This window comes from Anabas testudineus, chromosome 9 (genome assembly GCF_900324465.2).
Source record: "Anabas testudineus chromosome 9, fAnaTes1.2, whole genome shotgun sequence".
Classification (NCBI taxonomy): domain Eukaryota; kingdom Metazoa; phylum Chordata; class Actinopteri; order Anabantiformes; family Anabantidae; genus Anabas; species Anabas testudineus.
In genome coordinates, this window is record NC_046618.1 from 21,993,152 (window position 1) to 22,006,473 (window position 13,322).

General features: G+C 41.4%; 2 protein-coding genes across 3 annotated transcripts; one reads left to right on the forward strand and one right to left on the reverse strand.

The window, feature by feature from the left end:
• Positions 1–269: 269 nt before the first annotated feature.
• Positions 270–7,468, forward strand: ascc2 (activating signal cointegrator 1 complex subunit 2). The gene is made up of 19 exons (XM_026342292.1): positions 270–385; positions 1,072–1,179; positions 1,274–1,432; positions 1,619–1,792; positions 1,894–2,023; positions 2,344–2,411; positions 2,571–2,684; positions 2,824–2,936; positions 3,049–3,123; positions 3,227–3,331; positions 3,426–3,494; positions 3,695–3,769; positions 3,933–4,185; positions 4,417–4,613; positions 5,090–5,209; positions 5,491–5,715; positions 5,858–5,948; positions 6,109–6,200; positions 6,483–7,468. Exons 2-19 carry the CDS (start codon positions 1,096–1,098, stop codon positions 6,652–6,654), a joined length of 2,316 nt encoding a protein of 771 aa, XP_026198077.1. The 5' UTR covers positions 270–385; positions 1,072–1,095; the 3' UTR covers positions 6,655–7,468.
• A 319-nt stretch (positions 7,469–7,787) lies between these two features.
• On the reverse strand, positions 7,788–13,315 carry rnf215 (ring finger protein 215). Of its 2 annotated transcripts, XR_003297614.1 has the most exons (11): positions 12,969–13,315; positions 12,283–12,435; positions 11,825–11,896; positions 11,503–11,588; positions 11,073–11,127; positions 10,856–10,960; positions 10,356–10,472; positions 9,735–9,878; positions 9,085–9,187; positions 8,509–8,741; positions 7,788–7,960 (listed from the first exon to the last, which is right to left on the reverse strand). XR_003297614.1 is itself a non-coding variant. In XM_026342296.1 (10 exons), exons 1-10 carry the CDS (start codon positions 13,182–13,184, stop codon positions 8,719–8,721), a joined length of 1,074 nt encoding a protein of 357 aa, XP_026198081.1. In that variant the 5' UTR covers positions 13,185–13,315; the 3' UTR covers positions 8,126–8,718. The 2 variants fall into 2 exon arrangements, 1 of the variants encoding a protein (XP_026198081.1); XM_026342296.1 differs by lacking the exon at positions 7,788–7,960 and having other exon boundaries at positions 8,126–8,741.
• Between the last annotated feature and the right edge of the window lie 7 nt (positions 13,316–13,322).

A 13,322-nucleotide genomic window follows, 5' to 3' on the forward strand; every position in this document is an offset into this window, starting at 1 on the left:
ATACTCAGAAATTCCTTGTCACTTTAGGGCAATTGTACAAAAAAAATAAGGACATTCCTTACAGAGCAGGTACAGAGCACTCCAAATGAGATGACTGATGCCACTACAGAGTCATAAATGTGTCTGAGGAATGTCGACAGGTTTTAAGTCCCCTTTTTCGTGTCATTTGTGAAACTAATAGTGAGAAAAATGAGCTGTAGTAAACACAGGCGCTGCGCTCTGGAGCCCACAAGAGGGCGCAAGAGAAACAACAGTAGCTTTGTGTCACTTCCGCTCCCAACAGTCCAGGTGATTAGTTAGAAAACGTTTGGAAACTGAAAGTGTCCAAAGCTGTGACGACTTTGATGGGATGGCTTGAAAAAGGCACGGATATTCAGATTAAGAGGTGAGTGGGCTTATTAGTATAACTTCTGTACAATTATAACCTCTAAATGATACAGTAGTCTCGGAGGAATGGTTAGCAACGTGATGTTATCGTTAGCTTCTCCATTCATTGACGTGTTGAACTTGGTAAATAGCCGGTAGCTAACACGTTACTTCACCTGAAAATGTTCTAAAACACAGAACATAATCTAATAAACGATACGCCACCGGTTTCCGTAAGGTATGGAAGCATTCAACCTGTCCATACATTAACTTATTCTGGGTTGTCAGTGGTATGTTGATTTAAACTAACGCTAACCTATGTTAACCTAGCTAGCTAACTAACCTGTTCACCGGTTTTAGAAGACGTTTTCTAGCGGTAGCTAGCTGGATAAACTGCTATAGTTAGCTTGATAACAAATGCTGTTTTTACTTCTTATAATAAAGTCATATAACGTAGACAAACACAATTTTAGGAGAAGAATGATATAATTCCACTGTTGAGGTGTACTTAGACGCAGGCATAAGGCGTGGTAGAGGTAAACATAACATTTAAGTAAGCGTTCAATTAGTTGTCTTTAACAGGTTTAAAACTTATTGACGACACATATTGGAAAATATATTGGGTGCTTCAATAAATGCAATGACTGACATACACAAGCAAAATGTGTTTTGACTTTGTTTCCCTGTTGTTTTGCAATTTGGTAGTGAAAAATCAGTGAGAGTGAAGCTATGGCTTGTGCCCGAGTGCCGCTGGATGAGCAGTCGGTGACTGAGCCTGGCCCTCTGGGAAAAGAGCGAACGCTGCCTGCTTTGGTGAGTCACTCTGCTGTCCTGTACACTCCCAACAGCCCAAACATGTACACAGACTGATTTAATGTAATCAAAGATTCTGCTTTCTGTTTATTAGCACCCGGAGAGGAAAGAGGAGCGTTATTTTGTGCCTTACAAGCCTCCACCAGAAGATGGATCTCCCGCTGAGGTGGAGGAGTTTCTGGAACATGCCAAATTCATTACAGAGGACCTAGAGTGGCTGCTTGCCTTGCCCCATGACAAGTTCTGGTGTCAGGTGAGGGACGGTTGACATATGATCATTTTACTGAGATGCATTTTCTTTACCTTTTTTATATAAGTTTACAGATGTTGGCAGAATGGAAAATCCAGTGCACTTCCAGTGACTAGGAGCCTGCAGCAAATGGCATTCTTACAGGAAGTCAAATCTTTCTCTTTCCTGCCATGGTCTCTGTTCCAACAGGTGGTGTTTGATGAGTCCCTGCAGAGATGCCTAGACTCATACCTCCATCATGCTCCCCGGGGCCTTGATCTTGCTGCCGTGCCCTCCTCTCCAGCAGTGGCTGACATGCAGCGATCGGTGCACCGGGCTGTCTTCTTGACCTTCCTCAGGATGGCCACACATAAAGAGTCCAAGGTAGAAAACTTGTGCTCTCTAAAAGGGCAGTGGCATCAGTAACTAAGCTTACAGTCTACATCGCCAACTCCATGTACAAAACTTTGTTCTTCTACCCTTAGGAGAACTTTATCACCCCAGCCGTGTTTGGAGAAATTATCTATGAGAATTTCCTCTTTGACATTCCCAAAATCTTGGATCTGTGTGTGCTGTTTGGGAAAGGCAACAGCCAGCTGCTGCATAAGATGATAGGTGAGTCAAGTCCAGGTGTACAATGGTATTTTGTTATTGTTGCAATATTCAGCTATACAAATTTTTAATTTAGTACTGGTACTGTATTCGCAAATAGAAATAAATGTTTAGAATGCCAAGAGTTATAACGCGTTGTAGAGGCTAGATTGCATTGATATGAATATAGGTATGCCTTAAGATTCTCTCTTGTCCTTTTTGTTTTTGTGTGGACACAGTAAGTTTGAAAACCACTAAAATAAATTAAAGTATGTGGAGAAAACTGGTGTTTTTTATTCCTTTGTTTGTTGCTCTTTGTTAACTTTCATAATTATGTCTTCTAGAGAACATATTTACCCAGCAGCCATCTTATTACAGTGACCTGGATGAGACGGTGCCCACTGTGTTACAGGTAAGATCAGACTTGAAAACTACAGCTGTCATGAAACAGCTACACGTTTCTCTGAGCACTGTTTTATCCAAAAGCAATCAAGTAATGTAATATTTACACTTGAATGTGTGTTTATTTTTCTCCCCTCTTCAACATCTATGTATTTTCTGTCACTTTCAGGTGTTTGACACAATCCTGGAAAAGTGTGGCCTTCAGTGTGAAGGTGCCACTGCCATGGAGCCAATGAAGCTGAACGCACACAAACAGCCCACAGCTCTGACCATGAGCCAGCAGGTCAGACAGGCATTTTTTTAATAAAAAAAACAAACAGTTGTAGTCCTGCCTCGGATAGTAAATGTATTATTGTTGAAGATGTGTGATTTTAAAAAGTCTACCTGTGGCTACCTAATACCTTTTGTCTTTTCTGTCTTAGGACTTTGTAGATATTATTATGTACCTGTGTGACTCCACCACCACCATCCATGCCTTCCTTGACATCTTCCCCGCTGCTTGCTCCAGCTTCCACTCCCACGGCTTTGTCAGCAGGTAGACAGGTGGAGAACTTGGCTCTCAACTGAAAGCACCACTTCTCATCTCTCACGATCAACCTTCTCTGCATACATGTTTTGATAATGCTTTTGCTTTTCTCCCCTGTCAGACTGACATCGTTTTATGGGTCCGTGGTGCCTGACCTTGAGATGGCGATTAGGAAAAGAAACTTAGACGATAAAATGTGAGTATCTGCTCTGGGATATTGAAAAAGAGTAGTAATGAGCAAGTGATAATGAAATGATGACTGATATGTTGATGAACATCCACTCCAAACCCTCCTCTAGTCTTCAGGAGGACTTGTGGAAGAGGTTATCCCACTCCTGTCGTAAGATGGTGGAGACGACTCACCTGCTGCTTCATCACACCTGCCTGCAGCCAATTCTGGAGGGGTGAGACGTCTGTAAACGCTCAACACACATCTTAGCAGGATTAGTGTTGCACATAAAAACACACATTAACTAACTAATGTTTATTAACTTGCAGAAGAGAAAACATGGAAACATTTGCAGAGGAACTCTTACAGCATTTCACATCTTTTTTACCAGAAAAAAGGTAAGCAGACAGGATTTGTGCTTTATTATTTTTACGCTAAAGGTTTCCTTGAAGCTATTTGGGAGTTTACCAGCTGCATTAAAAGTGCAGGTGAAGTCACGTTGCTTGTTTTTACAAGTTGGAGAATAAAGTGTCTGAGAAAGAGAGCTATCTGGTTCACATTCTAAATTTCACTTTTGACAGTTTGGTTGTTCTTTCAGGTTCTTGTCAGACTACGATGAACAGTTCCCAATCGCAGAGGACGTCAGCCTCCTACAACAGGCCCTCCCTGTCATGTATCCTGATCATCCCAACAGCAATAACTTTGTACAAACAGATGTTTATGGTTAATAATAGTCTACAAACACATCAAATTTATATAATGTTTGTAGATATTATTATGTAGAGATTGCAAACAATAGCTTTTACCAGGTTTCTTTAACCATGTGATTCCCCCAGTGATGAGACTAGGACGTCCTACCTTCTCCAGGGGGTGGAAAGTGCATGGGACAGCATTGGGCGACAGAAACCACAGAGCCAGATTGAGCCCAAAGCCTCCTCATTGCCATCAGCCAGTTGGGGAGCAGCGGGCGGTTCTCCTGCTGCCTCTCCAACTGGTTCTAAACGTCAGGAGGTCCGAGAACCAGGAGATGGAGGCGAGATCCTGAGGGGAGCAGAGGCGATACTGGATGTTCCCCGAAGAGGAAACAATGTGAGTTCTGTGATTATGAAAGCTAATTTATTACAGCTCACTATCCTGTGCTCAGGTTTCCACTATGTTTTGTTTGTTCAACAAAGTGTTGATGTTTTTTGACAAAATATCTACTATAAAAACACATGGAGCCACATTCAGCAGTGGTACATAAGTCACATGGCAAAAACAGATGGGGTAAGTCTTATTGTACAGTGAATCCCGACGTACTAATCCCACTGTGTTTTTCAGGGTGCTGTGTGTTCTGTGAGCGGGGCAGAGCTGGAGTCTCTGCTGTCGTGTATCAAAGACCTGCTGCCTGATTTGGGCGAAGGCTTCCTGCTGGCCTGCCTGGAGGAATACAACTACAACTCTGAGCTGGTCATCAACAACATCCTGGAGGACCGGTTAGCTCCCAGCCTGGACAAACTGGACAGAGCCATGCCAAGGTAATGCTATACACTGGGATAGGCTATACATGTTATACTAATATATTTTTTAATTTTAATAATAGCAATGATGGGAGGAAATCTGACAAGTTCTGCTTCCTACCAATTTTTCCCCTTATGTTTTTTTATTTTTTTATGCCACCTGAAGAAAAGCAGGAAAAAAGAGCTTTCTAGAAACCACATAAGGCATTTGAAACCATCTTAGCCACAAACTGAACATTTATTTGAGGTTCTTATGCACATACGTTACACAGGAGTGTAGCCTCCTGTTTTTCTTTTACTTTTTACTGATTTCTGCACTTCAGCCACTTGATATATTGTTTTCTCCTCGGCTGGTGTCACTGGAGTCTCTCTGTATTCGGCCATAAAGAACAAAAGTATACAAATATAAAATATAGTGTTTGAAATGAAAAAGGAACTATGTCATGATACATTTGTGTTTGACCCTGTTCTCTTTTCTTCTTTTGTACTTTCAGGCCAGTGAAGGAGGAGCTTCCAAACGTTCTGACTAGCCGGTCCAACGTGTTCGATGATGATGAGTTTGACATCTTCCGCAGGGACCAGGTGGACATGTCGCGTATCTGGAAAGGCAGGAGGTAAAAAGCACACAGGAGATGCTAACTAATCAAAAATGACAAAGCCCTGAATTTGTCTCATGTACTTGAAGTTGCATAATTTAAAAAACTAAAGTGTTTAACTGATTTGACAAAATAAAGTCAGAGTTAATGTCTTTTTGCAATGAGTTCTAGCCTCAGTCTCCTAAGGAAGTACAGCCGATGTTATGCCTTCTTAACCAGCTAGGTGGTACATGCATGTAAACAAAGTGTAGAACAGACTGACTTAGGTCACATGTGTACGTGTCGTCCGACTCCTACAGGAAAGCTGAGAACACCAGAGAGATGCTGAACGACAAGCAGCACATAGCCGAGCAGAAGGCTCGTTACCAGGCCTATGAGACGGTGGTGGATGAAGTCATCATCGAACCCGGTGAAACCGCAGCCACCTACGGCCTGGACGACTACGATGATGAGTATGATGACACATATGACATGAACCAAGTGGGAGCTAATGACCTGGATGGAGACAGTTTACTGAACAGAAGGTAAAGCAGAGTTGGATTTGTGGTGTCTGAGCCTTTGATCACAGAGGAAGCACAATAAATGTCGACAGGATGCATTGTGAATTTGAAATGTGTTGTTGTTCGATTCTGTTTTTCATTTTCACTTGTCCTGTTTTCTTTTCAGGCCTTTCACAGTCCCACAGGTACTGAGAAAAGGAAACAAACCAGAGGATGAGGAGGAGAGGGAAGATGAAGAAGAGGAAGAGCAGTTACAGGTATGGAAATCCTTCCAAAACATTTTAATAGGATAAAGTATAATAGTATGTGTTTTGTGTCGCAATGAAATGCTTCCTCTACAAATGTGTGGTTAATGTCTGCAGGTGTCTTTTGTATTTTCTAACCTTCCTAACCTGTATTTTCTAATATTTTGTCCAGAATAATGTAAACAGGGACCAGTTTGTGCAGGACCCAGCTGTGCTGAGGGAGAGAGCTGAAGCTAGAAGAGCTGCCATGCAGCAAAGAAAAGGGTAAATGCTGTACTCGTGCTTAATGCAGAAGGTGGAGAAACTGTGACACTTGTGATTTTATGATTTAGGGTTAGATATAAATTGGAATGAAGCGAAATTAAAAATGTAGCATAAAGATGTTACATTTTGTAATTTCAGAGATTAAAACTAAAAGATAAAATGTGATGCTTACATTTGTTTTATTTTTAAAACTTGGATGGAAATACACTTAAAATGTCATCTCTCATTAAAGCTTTGGTTGGTGATTAACCCCATCTATCCATATGTCAACTTTCCTTCCAGTTATCGACCAGAGCGTCCCAGTAATGTTGTCGGACAACCCAAAGGCCAAGGACAGACCACAGAGACACTCCTGGACCGACGAAAGAAGGAGTCCAACAAGAGTCGTGTGGGAAACCACAACCGGCGCACCATGGCTGACCGCAAGAGGAACAAGGGCATGATCCCCTCCTGACCTGTGTGACTGACCGCAGGAAGGTGGCTGAGGTGTGAAGAACGAGGAGAAGAATCAGGTTCTGAACTTGTGCTGGTTTTATTGTTGTGGCTTTTACATGCTTCATCCTCCTCCAGTCACCGTCTTAGAAAGAGTAAGGTCACTAAAGGTTTTCAGTAGTTGGTGAAGTCATTTACAGACTTCCTTTGCACTTTCATCAGAAGTCAGCTGTTTTTGGGACGGTCAGTTCTCTGGCTCAAATGATTTTCCTCTAACATTCAGAGTGTGAGCTGAGGGACTGACAAAAAATAAGACCTTTATTTTTGGCAAGTAACAAATCAATTTATTAAGATTCAGAGCGATTCAATGAAGTTTCTTTGACATCATAGGAATAAAATGGAAGAGACATCTAGAGTTTTAGAGAGACTGCAGTTCCTTCTGTGGCTGGAAGAACCACTTCTGACCTGGTGATCTAGTCTGGATATCAGCAGCAGACTGAGTTCCTCAGCTACTCATCCTGTATGAGTAGCTTGTCTGAAAGCTGCTCACATGTTAACATAACAATTGCATGCATGTGATGACATCCATTATTGTCCAGCCTTCACAAAAACTAAAAAGAAATTAGCTCTATGATCATCGTATTATGATGCTGTTGTGTTTGGAAGCACGTGCGGTACAGAGGAGCTGTAGGGAAACCTACACGGTGACGTGCACAGCTGCTTTTCTATGAAGAGACCAGATCTATCAAAGCATTTTGTAACACAAAAAGCACATGTAATTGCTTTTTGGACTTGACATGGCAAAGAAATCAATAAATATAATACTATGTTTCTGATGTCGTTTGAGTTTGACTCTTATCCGTTTACAGTAACATGTTATGTTGGAGACTTCCCTGGAGGAGCTTCAGAGTACAGCTGCACGGTTAAACTAGAATGATTCTCCGGTTAATTAAATTAATTATTTTACCAGCTTTGGTAAGTAAACTGTTTTTACACAGTGTGTGTTACTAGCCTTGTTAGCTTTTTTTTATGCTAAGCTACACTAATTCAACTTGTGATGGCTTCATATTTATCGTAGAAGCATGGTTCCTAACAAGCCAAATTGATAATTTTGAATAGAAATAAACACTAAACCTGGTAGATACTTTTCTTAATGCAGGTGTATCTACAGCACGTCTTAAGTACAACAGGGAGTCTGCAATTTTCAGGGATTACTGTGCAGCTGTTCCTAAGATAAGAGAAAGCATCATCTTTTCCACATGATGCAAAATAATCTTCGTTTTTAGTCTGAATCTGCTGTTAGAAATCTTCAGTATCTTCACACAGACCTAAGAGGGAGGGAGCAGATACAAAAGGGTGAAACTCTGACTGAGCTTTGGCCACAGACTACAAAACGTCTAGCAACCTACTTCTTTAAAACCTAAATTAGCTGCTGTGCTGTAACATACAAACGTTGAAGTCATAAGGCATGTGGACATTTTTTCCCACATCTGCTACCAACTGTGGCACAGTTACAACTACAGAACCTCTACGACTAGCAGGTAAGTGCTATGCATGACTGTGGACGCTAGATGAAGTCTGTCACATTTAGACTGAGCGAGTCCACCGAATAACTCTTATCGACATCATTTGGACGTGAAGTGAGTGTTTACACTTCGACCTGTGCGTTTGCGCTTAAAAGTAGAGAGCACTGAATGTCCATACACAGACAAGTCAAATCAAAGGTTCAGCTGTTTGCACAGAAACAGCACAAGTTGCATCATGAGTCAAACTTTCACTGCTGCAGATCACAAATATATCACAACTAACATGATCCCAGGAAAAAGTACTGTTTACACACAACAGTACCAGTACAGTACTTTTTAGTATTGTTTACCACCGTATGAGAGGTCAGAGGTCAATGTCCGACTGCTCCAGAGTCACGACGGCCAGTCAGCTGCTGTGAGAAGTTCATATTCGATCCCACAATCCATTACTGGAAGGAGGAAGTGTCGAGGTCAGTTTAAAAACAAAACACAAAACAAAAAAAGCTACTGGAGTGTCAGAGGATGAGGGCTGGTTCCTGCAGGTGGAGGTGAGGTGGCTGTTAGCTGTCTCTGCAGACGCTGCCTGGACATGAGATTCAGACATTCAAATGTGAAGTTAAAGAAATGATTATTCATTTTACAGTATGAACTGGCTGCAGCTTTTTAAATGTACATGTTTAGTTTTCATAATGTTTGCCGATGTGAAACTAAATAAGTGGGTTTTGAGCCGTTTCAATTTGTTTTAAACTGACAATTAGGCGACTGCTTCGGTCAGTAAAAACTCCTGATCATCCAGTAATATAGTTACCACTGACCGCAGCCGACTACCTTTACTTCTGAAACTTTCTATGCCAAAACCTGCACCAGTTAAACATCATGCAGACAAAGTGTGTAACTGCGAGTGCGATGCTGTGATGGGAACTCACTGAGGATGCTGCGTTTGCACAGAGGACAGGTGTGTTGTAGGAGGAGCCAGGGGTCGACACAGTCTCTGTGGTATTCATGGAGACACGGCAGAACCCGCAGACACTGAGACAACACAAACATCACGTAAATGACATGTCAGGGTGATCTCAGCAAGTTACAAGATCTAGTCGTGTGACAACTTCTCTAAAATCAAGGAGCTTCCTAAACTCTTTAGATACTTAAGATGATGAAATGCACGTTGATCTATCCTGACTGATCATACAAGTTTGTGTTCTGTCTGTAAACGTCTGATTATAGATTAAATTGTTCTTCTGCAACCCAGAGTTACACTTTAGGAAATAAAGTGACCATTCAGTGGAATAGTTCTCATCACTTATTGGTAAATCCCTCAGTTACAGATGTTAACTGTCTGATTAGTTACAGTTACAGACACTAATTTCAGTGTGTATTCACCGTACTGCTGGTTACAATAAACCTGTTTTAAACCTTAAGTACATGTGTGTGTGAGAGTTTCCAGAATTTCCTGTAACTGTGTTTTTAGTCTTTTGCATGTATCTGATAATTAACCTGTAGTTTTCATCTGCATTTATTCTGCATTGATTCCAGTAGAGAGTCATACTGACAGCTAAATCAGAGAGTGTTGGCTGACCTGGTTGTTGTTGAACGGCTCCAGGCAGACGGCACAGTTATCCGTCTCTGCCGGCTGTGAGGGGTCACACCAGCGCTTGGGCTGACGATATGTTTTGGTCTTCAGAGATGACATTCTCTTCAGAACGTCCTGTTTAGGAAGGAGCTGAAGAAAAGAAACAACACAGCAGAACGTCATGTTACATTTTAACCTACAAGTCTGAAGACACATAGTGAAGCCGTGTGTCTGGTTCCTGTGTTTGTAATCGTTTTTGGACAAAAGGGCCTGTATGAAGATGAAAATATGATTTACAAGATTATATTCTTTAAAAAACTATTTACTGATGGAAAAAACATTTTGCTGTAATATGTATCTCACTTCTAACTAAAATAGAAGTAGTTTGTATTTTCACAATGTTAAAATACAAATGTTATGCATTCAAAATATTAAACAACACTGCAGTATATGCATCAGAAAGTACAGAATAAAAATAAATCATTTGTTTATTGTTTATCTATTCATTAGATCTGTGAAGTAGTAGTACTTCAAATAGATGTAGGGGAGCAGATATACAAACTGCACTTAGACTGCAGTTTCAGCATACTATATGTCAACCAGAGAATAACCAGAATAACCGTTTACCTCCAAGTCGTCGTTCAGCTGGCGGTCCTGGTACTGCCAACGAGCCTGAACGATGACTCCTGTGCTGAGGATCAGAGCCACCAGGAGGACAGTGTCCCACAGCTGCTGCAGGTACTTCTACTCACAGACACACATAGGGAGGAGAAATTACTTCTTTTAGATGTTCTCTGTCAGTCTGTTGTACAACACAGCTCAGAAAATCTTTATCTGAAAGATTAAATAAAATAAAGAAAGAAAAATGAAAGAAAAATGCTCATTAGCTATACACATATGCCACATCCTCTTCAATATGTCTGCAGATTTAGTCACCGTGTCTGGATTTGTGTATTAATTGTGGTAAATTAAATTATGGAAAATTGTCATTAATTCTAACATCATAACCTAAATGAGCACTGATAAATTATCCCTTTATAAAAAAGCCAAGACAGAAGAGTCAACCTCACCTGGATGCGACTGTGAATCATGACAGATGTGATGATGTGTGTGTTCCTGTCCCCTACCTGGACCTGGGAGTTGGTCTCTCCTGTGCAGATGACCCCCTGCCACTCTCCGTAGCGCCCTCCTCTCGATCGACCGCAGCTCGACCACAGCGTGAGCGTGGCTCCCTGCCCAAACACACAGCAGCATGTGCTCACGGTCACCTCAGCTTGTTCACTCACCACTGGAGGGTGCTAAGAACTGAGAAACACACAGTCAGATGATTGTGATGGAGCTCACCAGGTTGTCCTGCAGGATGGTCCTGTAGGTGATTTTCGCTGTCGCCTGAAGGCCCCTGTTTAAAATAAAAAAAATTAAAAATAAAAATAAATAAATAAATAAAATTTAAAAAAAAAGAAAAAGAAAAAGACCAACATTTGGCCTCAGTGAAAACTATACATTACTATATTCAACTCTAAATAACCATGGTAAGCAGTTTCTATGATTTTTTTGATTCTGGGATTAAATTAAACATGAAAGTTAATGAAATATAAAAGAAAATGAGTAAACGAGACTAAGAACTTAAGAAGGAAAATACTCCTTAATCGGCAGCATTTCCGAAAGGTGTGATAGTTCTCGTTACAAACTGTATTTTGTTGCTTTTTATCAGTGATAGTAGGGAGGATGTGCAGTTTTCATGCAGCATCAGTGGTGATGAGCTGTTCTTTACCTGAGCAGAGCTCCAATCAGCTTGGTGACATTTTCAGATGTCTGAATCACTACGATGGGCTTAGAGAGCACCTGAGAAAGATCCATCTGCAACAGAAAGAGGTAAGTTTAAGGTAACAGCTACAAACCAGTTTCAGGCCGTGACTCAGCTTTGTCTTTAGATTCTAGATAAGTTTGTTGTGATGCCTAAAAGCTTCATTTTGATGTAAATACGTGGACACAGACAAAAATAATCAACCACACAAACATCTAAAGCCCACAGCAGAAGACACACATCGTGTTACTGTGCAACATGCGTCTCCGTCACATTTCTGAACTTTTACCTCACTGACGGTGTTTTGGTTGAGAGCCAGAATGATCAGTGCAGATGCTCCGAGGACCAGGGCTCGCTTCATCTTGAATGAAGATTTTAAAAATATATTACGTTTGATGCATGAACAGAGTTAGGCTGAATGGACGTAAGGTTTATCAGGACATGATTTATTCCAAGAAGAACAGTCTGTGTTTTACTGAGGATAAAGAAGATAGTCCTAATAAATCACATGAAAACTATGGGCAACAAACATATTTAAGTCTGGTACTGATAAAAACCAGCACTCTATAGACCAGACGAGACTAGTTTGGCTGAATCACAAATATTTGAATTTCAGAGAATGAAACTTTAACAACAACAACAACAACAACATATTGTTTAGAATAGTTAGCATCATGTCTTGTTTACTTTGGACCTTTAACTTACACAATGCACTGTGAGAACAGAAACTTGAATTATCCTACGCACTTTGTTGACCATTGCATCAGCGAACGACTCCTGATTCCCAGTCGAGGCTTTGCTGTCATCCATCTCTACAGGCACCACCCCGATCCAAGGCTCCTGCTGTTTGACGTCGTCTGCACCTTTTTCTCCGCTCACCTGCAGCTCCTCATCCTGAACCTGATGACAGAACACAGGACAGATATCTGTATTACAGGGTGGAAATCCTGATATTGTGGGACGTAACTTTGCTTTTGTGAGTTACTCTTCGTGGATGCATCCAACTGTTTTCTTAATTAAACAATAAATCATTTGGTCAATGACCCATCAGACAGTCCAACACCCGGAAACACCTGATTTGCTAAAACACTATGCAACGTTTGACAACATGGAGCCCTCAGTGGTTTGTGCATTTTTCTTACACAACAAAACATGCAAACAAATAAATAAATGACAATGTGATCATCAAAATGGTTGATTAATCGACTAATTGATGTAAATGCATCTTCCTATCACATTTGTGGCCTTCATTTTAAACAAAACCACCTTAAATCTGCATGCTGTCCTCTCGGACACATCACATTTCTGTTTATTTACATACTAAACTAAACTCTTATTGCCTGTCAGCTGTATCCGAGGCACTCTGTCGTTCTTGAAGGTCCACATCAGCCATCAACATCTGACCATTGATTCATCTCCACTATCCGGCTTACCAGGACCAGTTCTCCCTGCAGCTCTTCCCGGTCCTCGGAGCTCCTGCTGCCCCCACTGGACTGCACCACCTCCCCCTGGAGCACAGCGCTGACACCGGGCCGCTGCTCCAGGAAAACCTCCACCACAGCGACCTGCTCCGCGGCGACCAGCAGCCCCTGCCACCGCAGCAGCGGTAACGTTACCCAGAGACAGCACCAACAGCGAGCTAATGCCATGGCCCCAGCGACGAGAGGAAGAAAAAACAGCTAAATTGGTAATAAATAAACGAACTTAATCAACTGTCAGTCATTATTTTATGGGAGAGATGCTAATGTTTTCGTTCGCCAGCTAGCAACACGGCTCGAAAAATGTAA

Excerpts from the sequence above, each read along its gene's own strand:
- ascc2 (XM_026342292.1), top strand. The coding sequence starts at position 1,096 with ATGGCTTGTGCCCGAGTGCCGCTGGATGAGCAGTCGGTGACTGAGCCT. Across the intron at positions 1,433-1,618 it reads ATGACAAGTTCTGGTGTCAG|GTGGTGTTTGATGAGTCCCT; the intron begins GTGAGGGACGGT and ends CTGTTCCAACAG. Across the intron at positions 4,186-4,416 it reads TTCCCCGAAGAGGAAACAAT|GGTGCTGTGTGTTCTGTGAG; the intron begins GTGAGTTCTGTG and ends TGTGTTTTTCAG.
- rnf215 (XM_026342296.1), bottom strand. The coding sequence starts at position 13,184 with ATGGCATTAGCTCGCTGTTGGTGCTGTCTCTGGGTAACGTTACCGCTG. Across the intron at positions 11,589-11,824 it reads ACCAAAACACCGTCAGTGAG|ATGGATCTTTCTCAGGTGCT; the intron begins GTAAAAGTTCAG and ends TTTCTGTTGCAG. Across the intron at positions 10,473-10,855 it reads AGACCAACTCCCAGGTCCAG|AAGTACCTGCAGCAGCTGTG; the intron begins GTAGGGGACAGG and ends GTCTGTGAGTAG.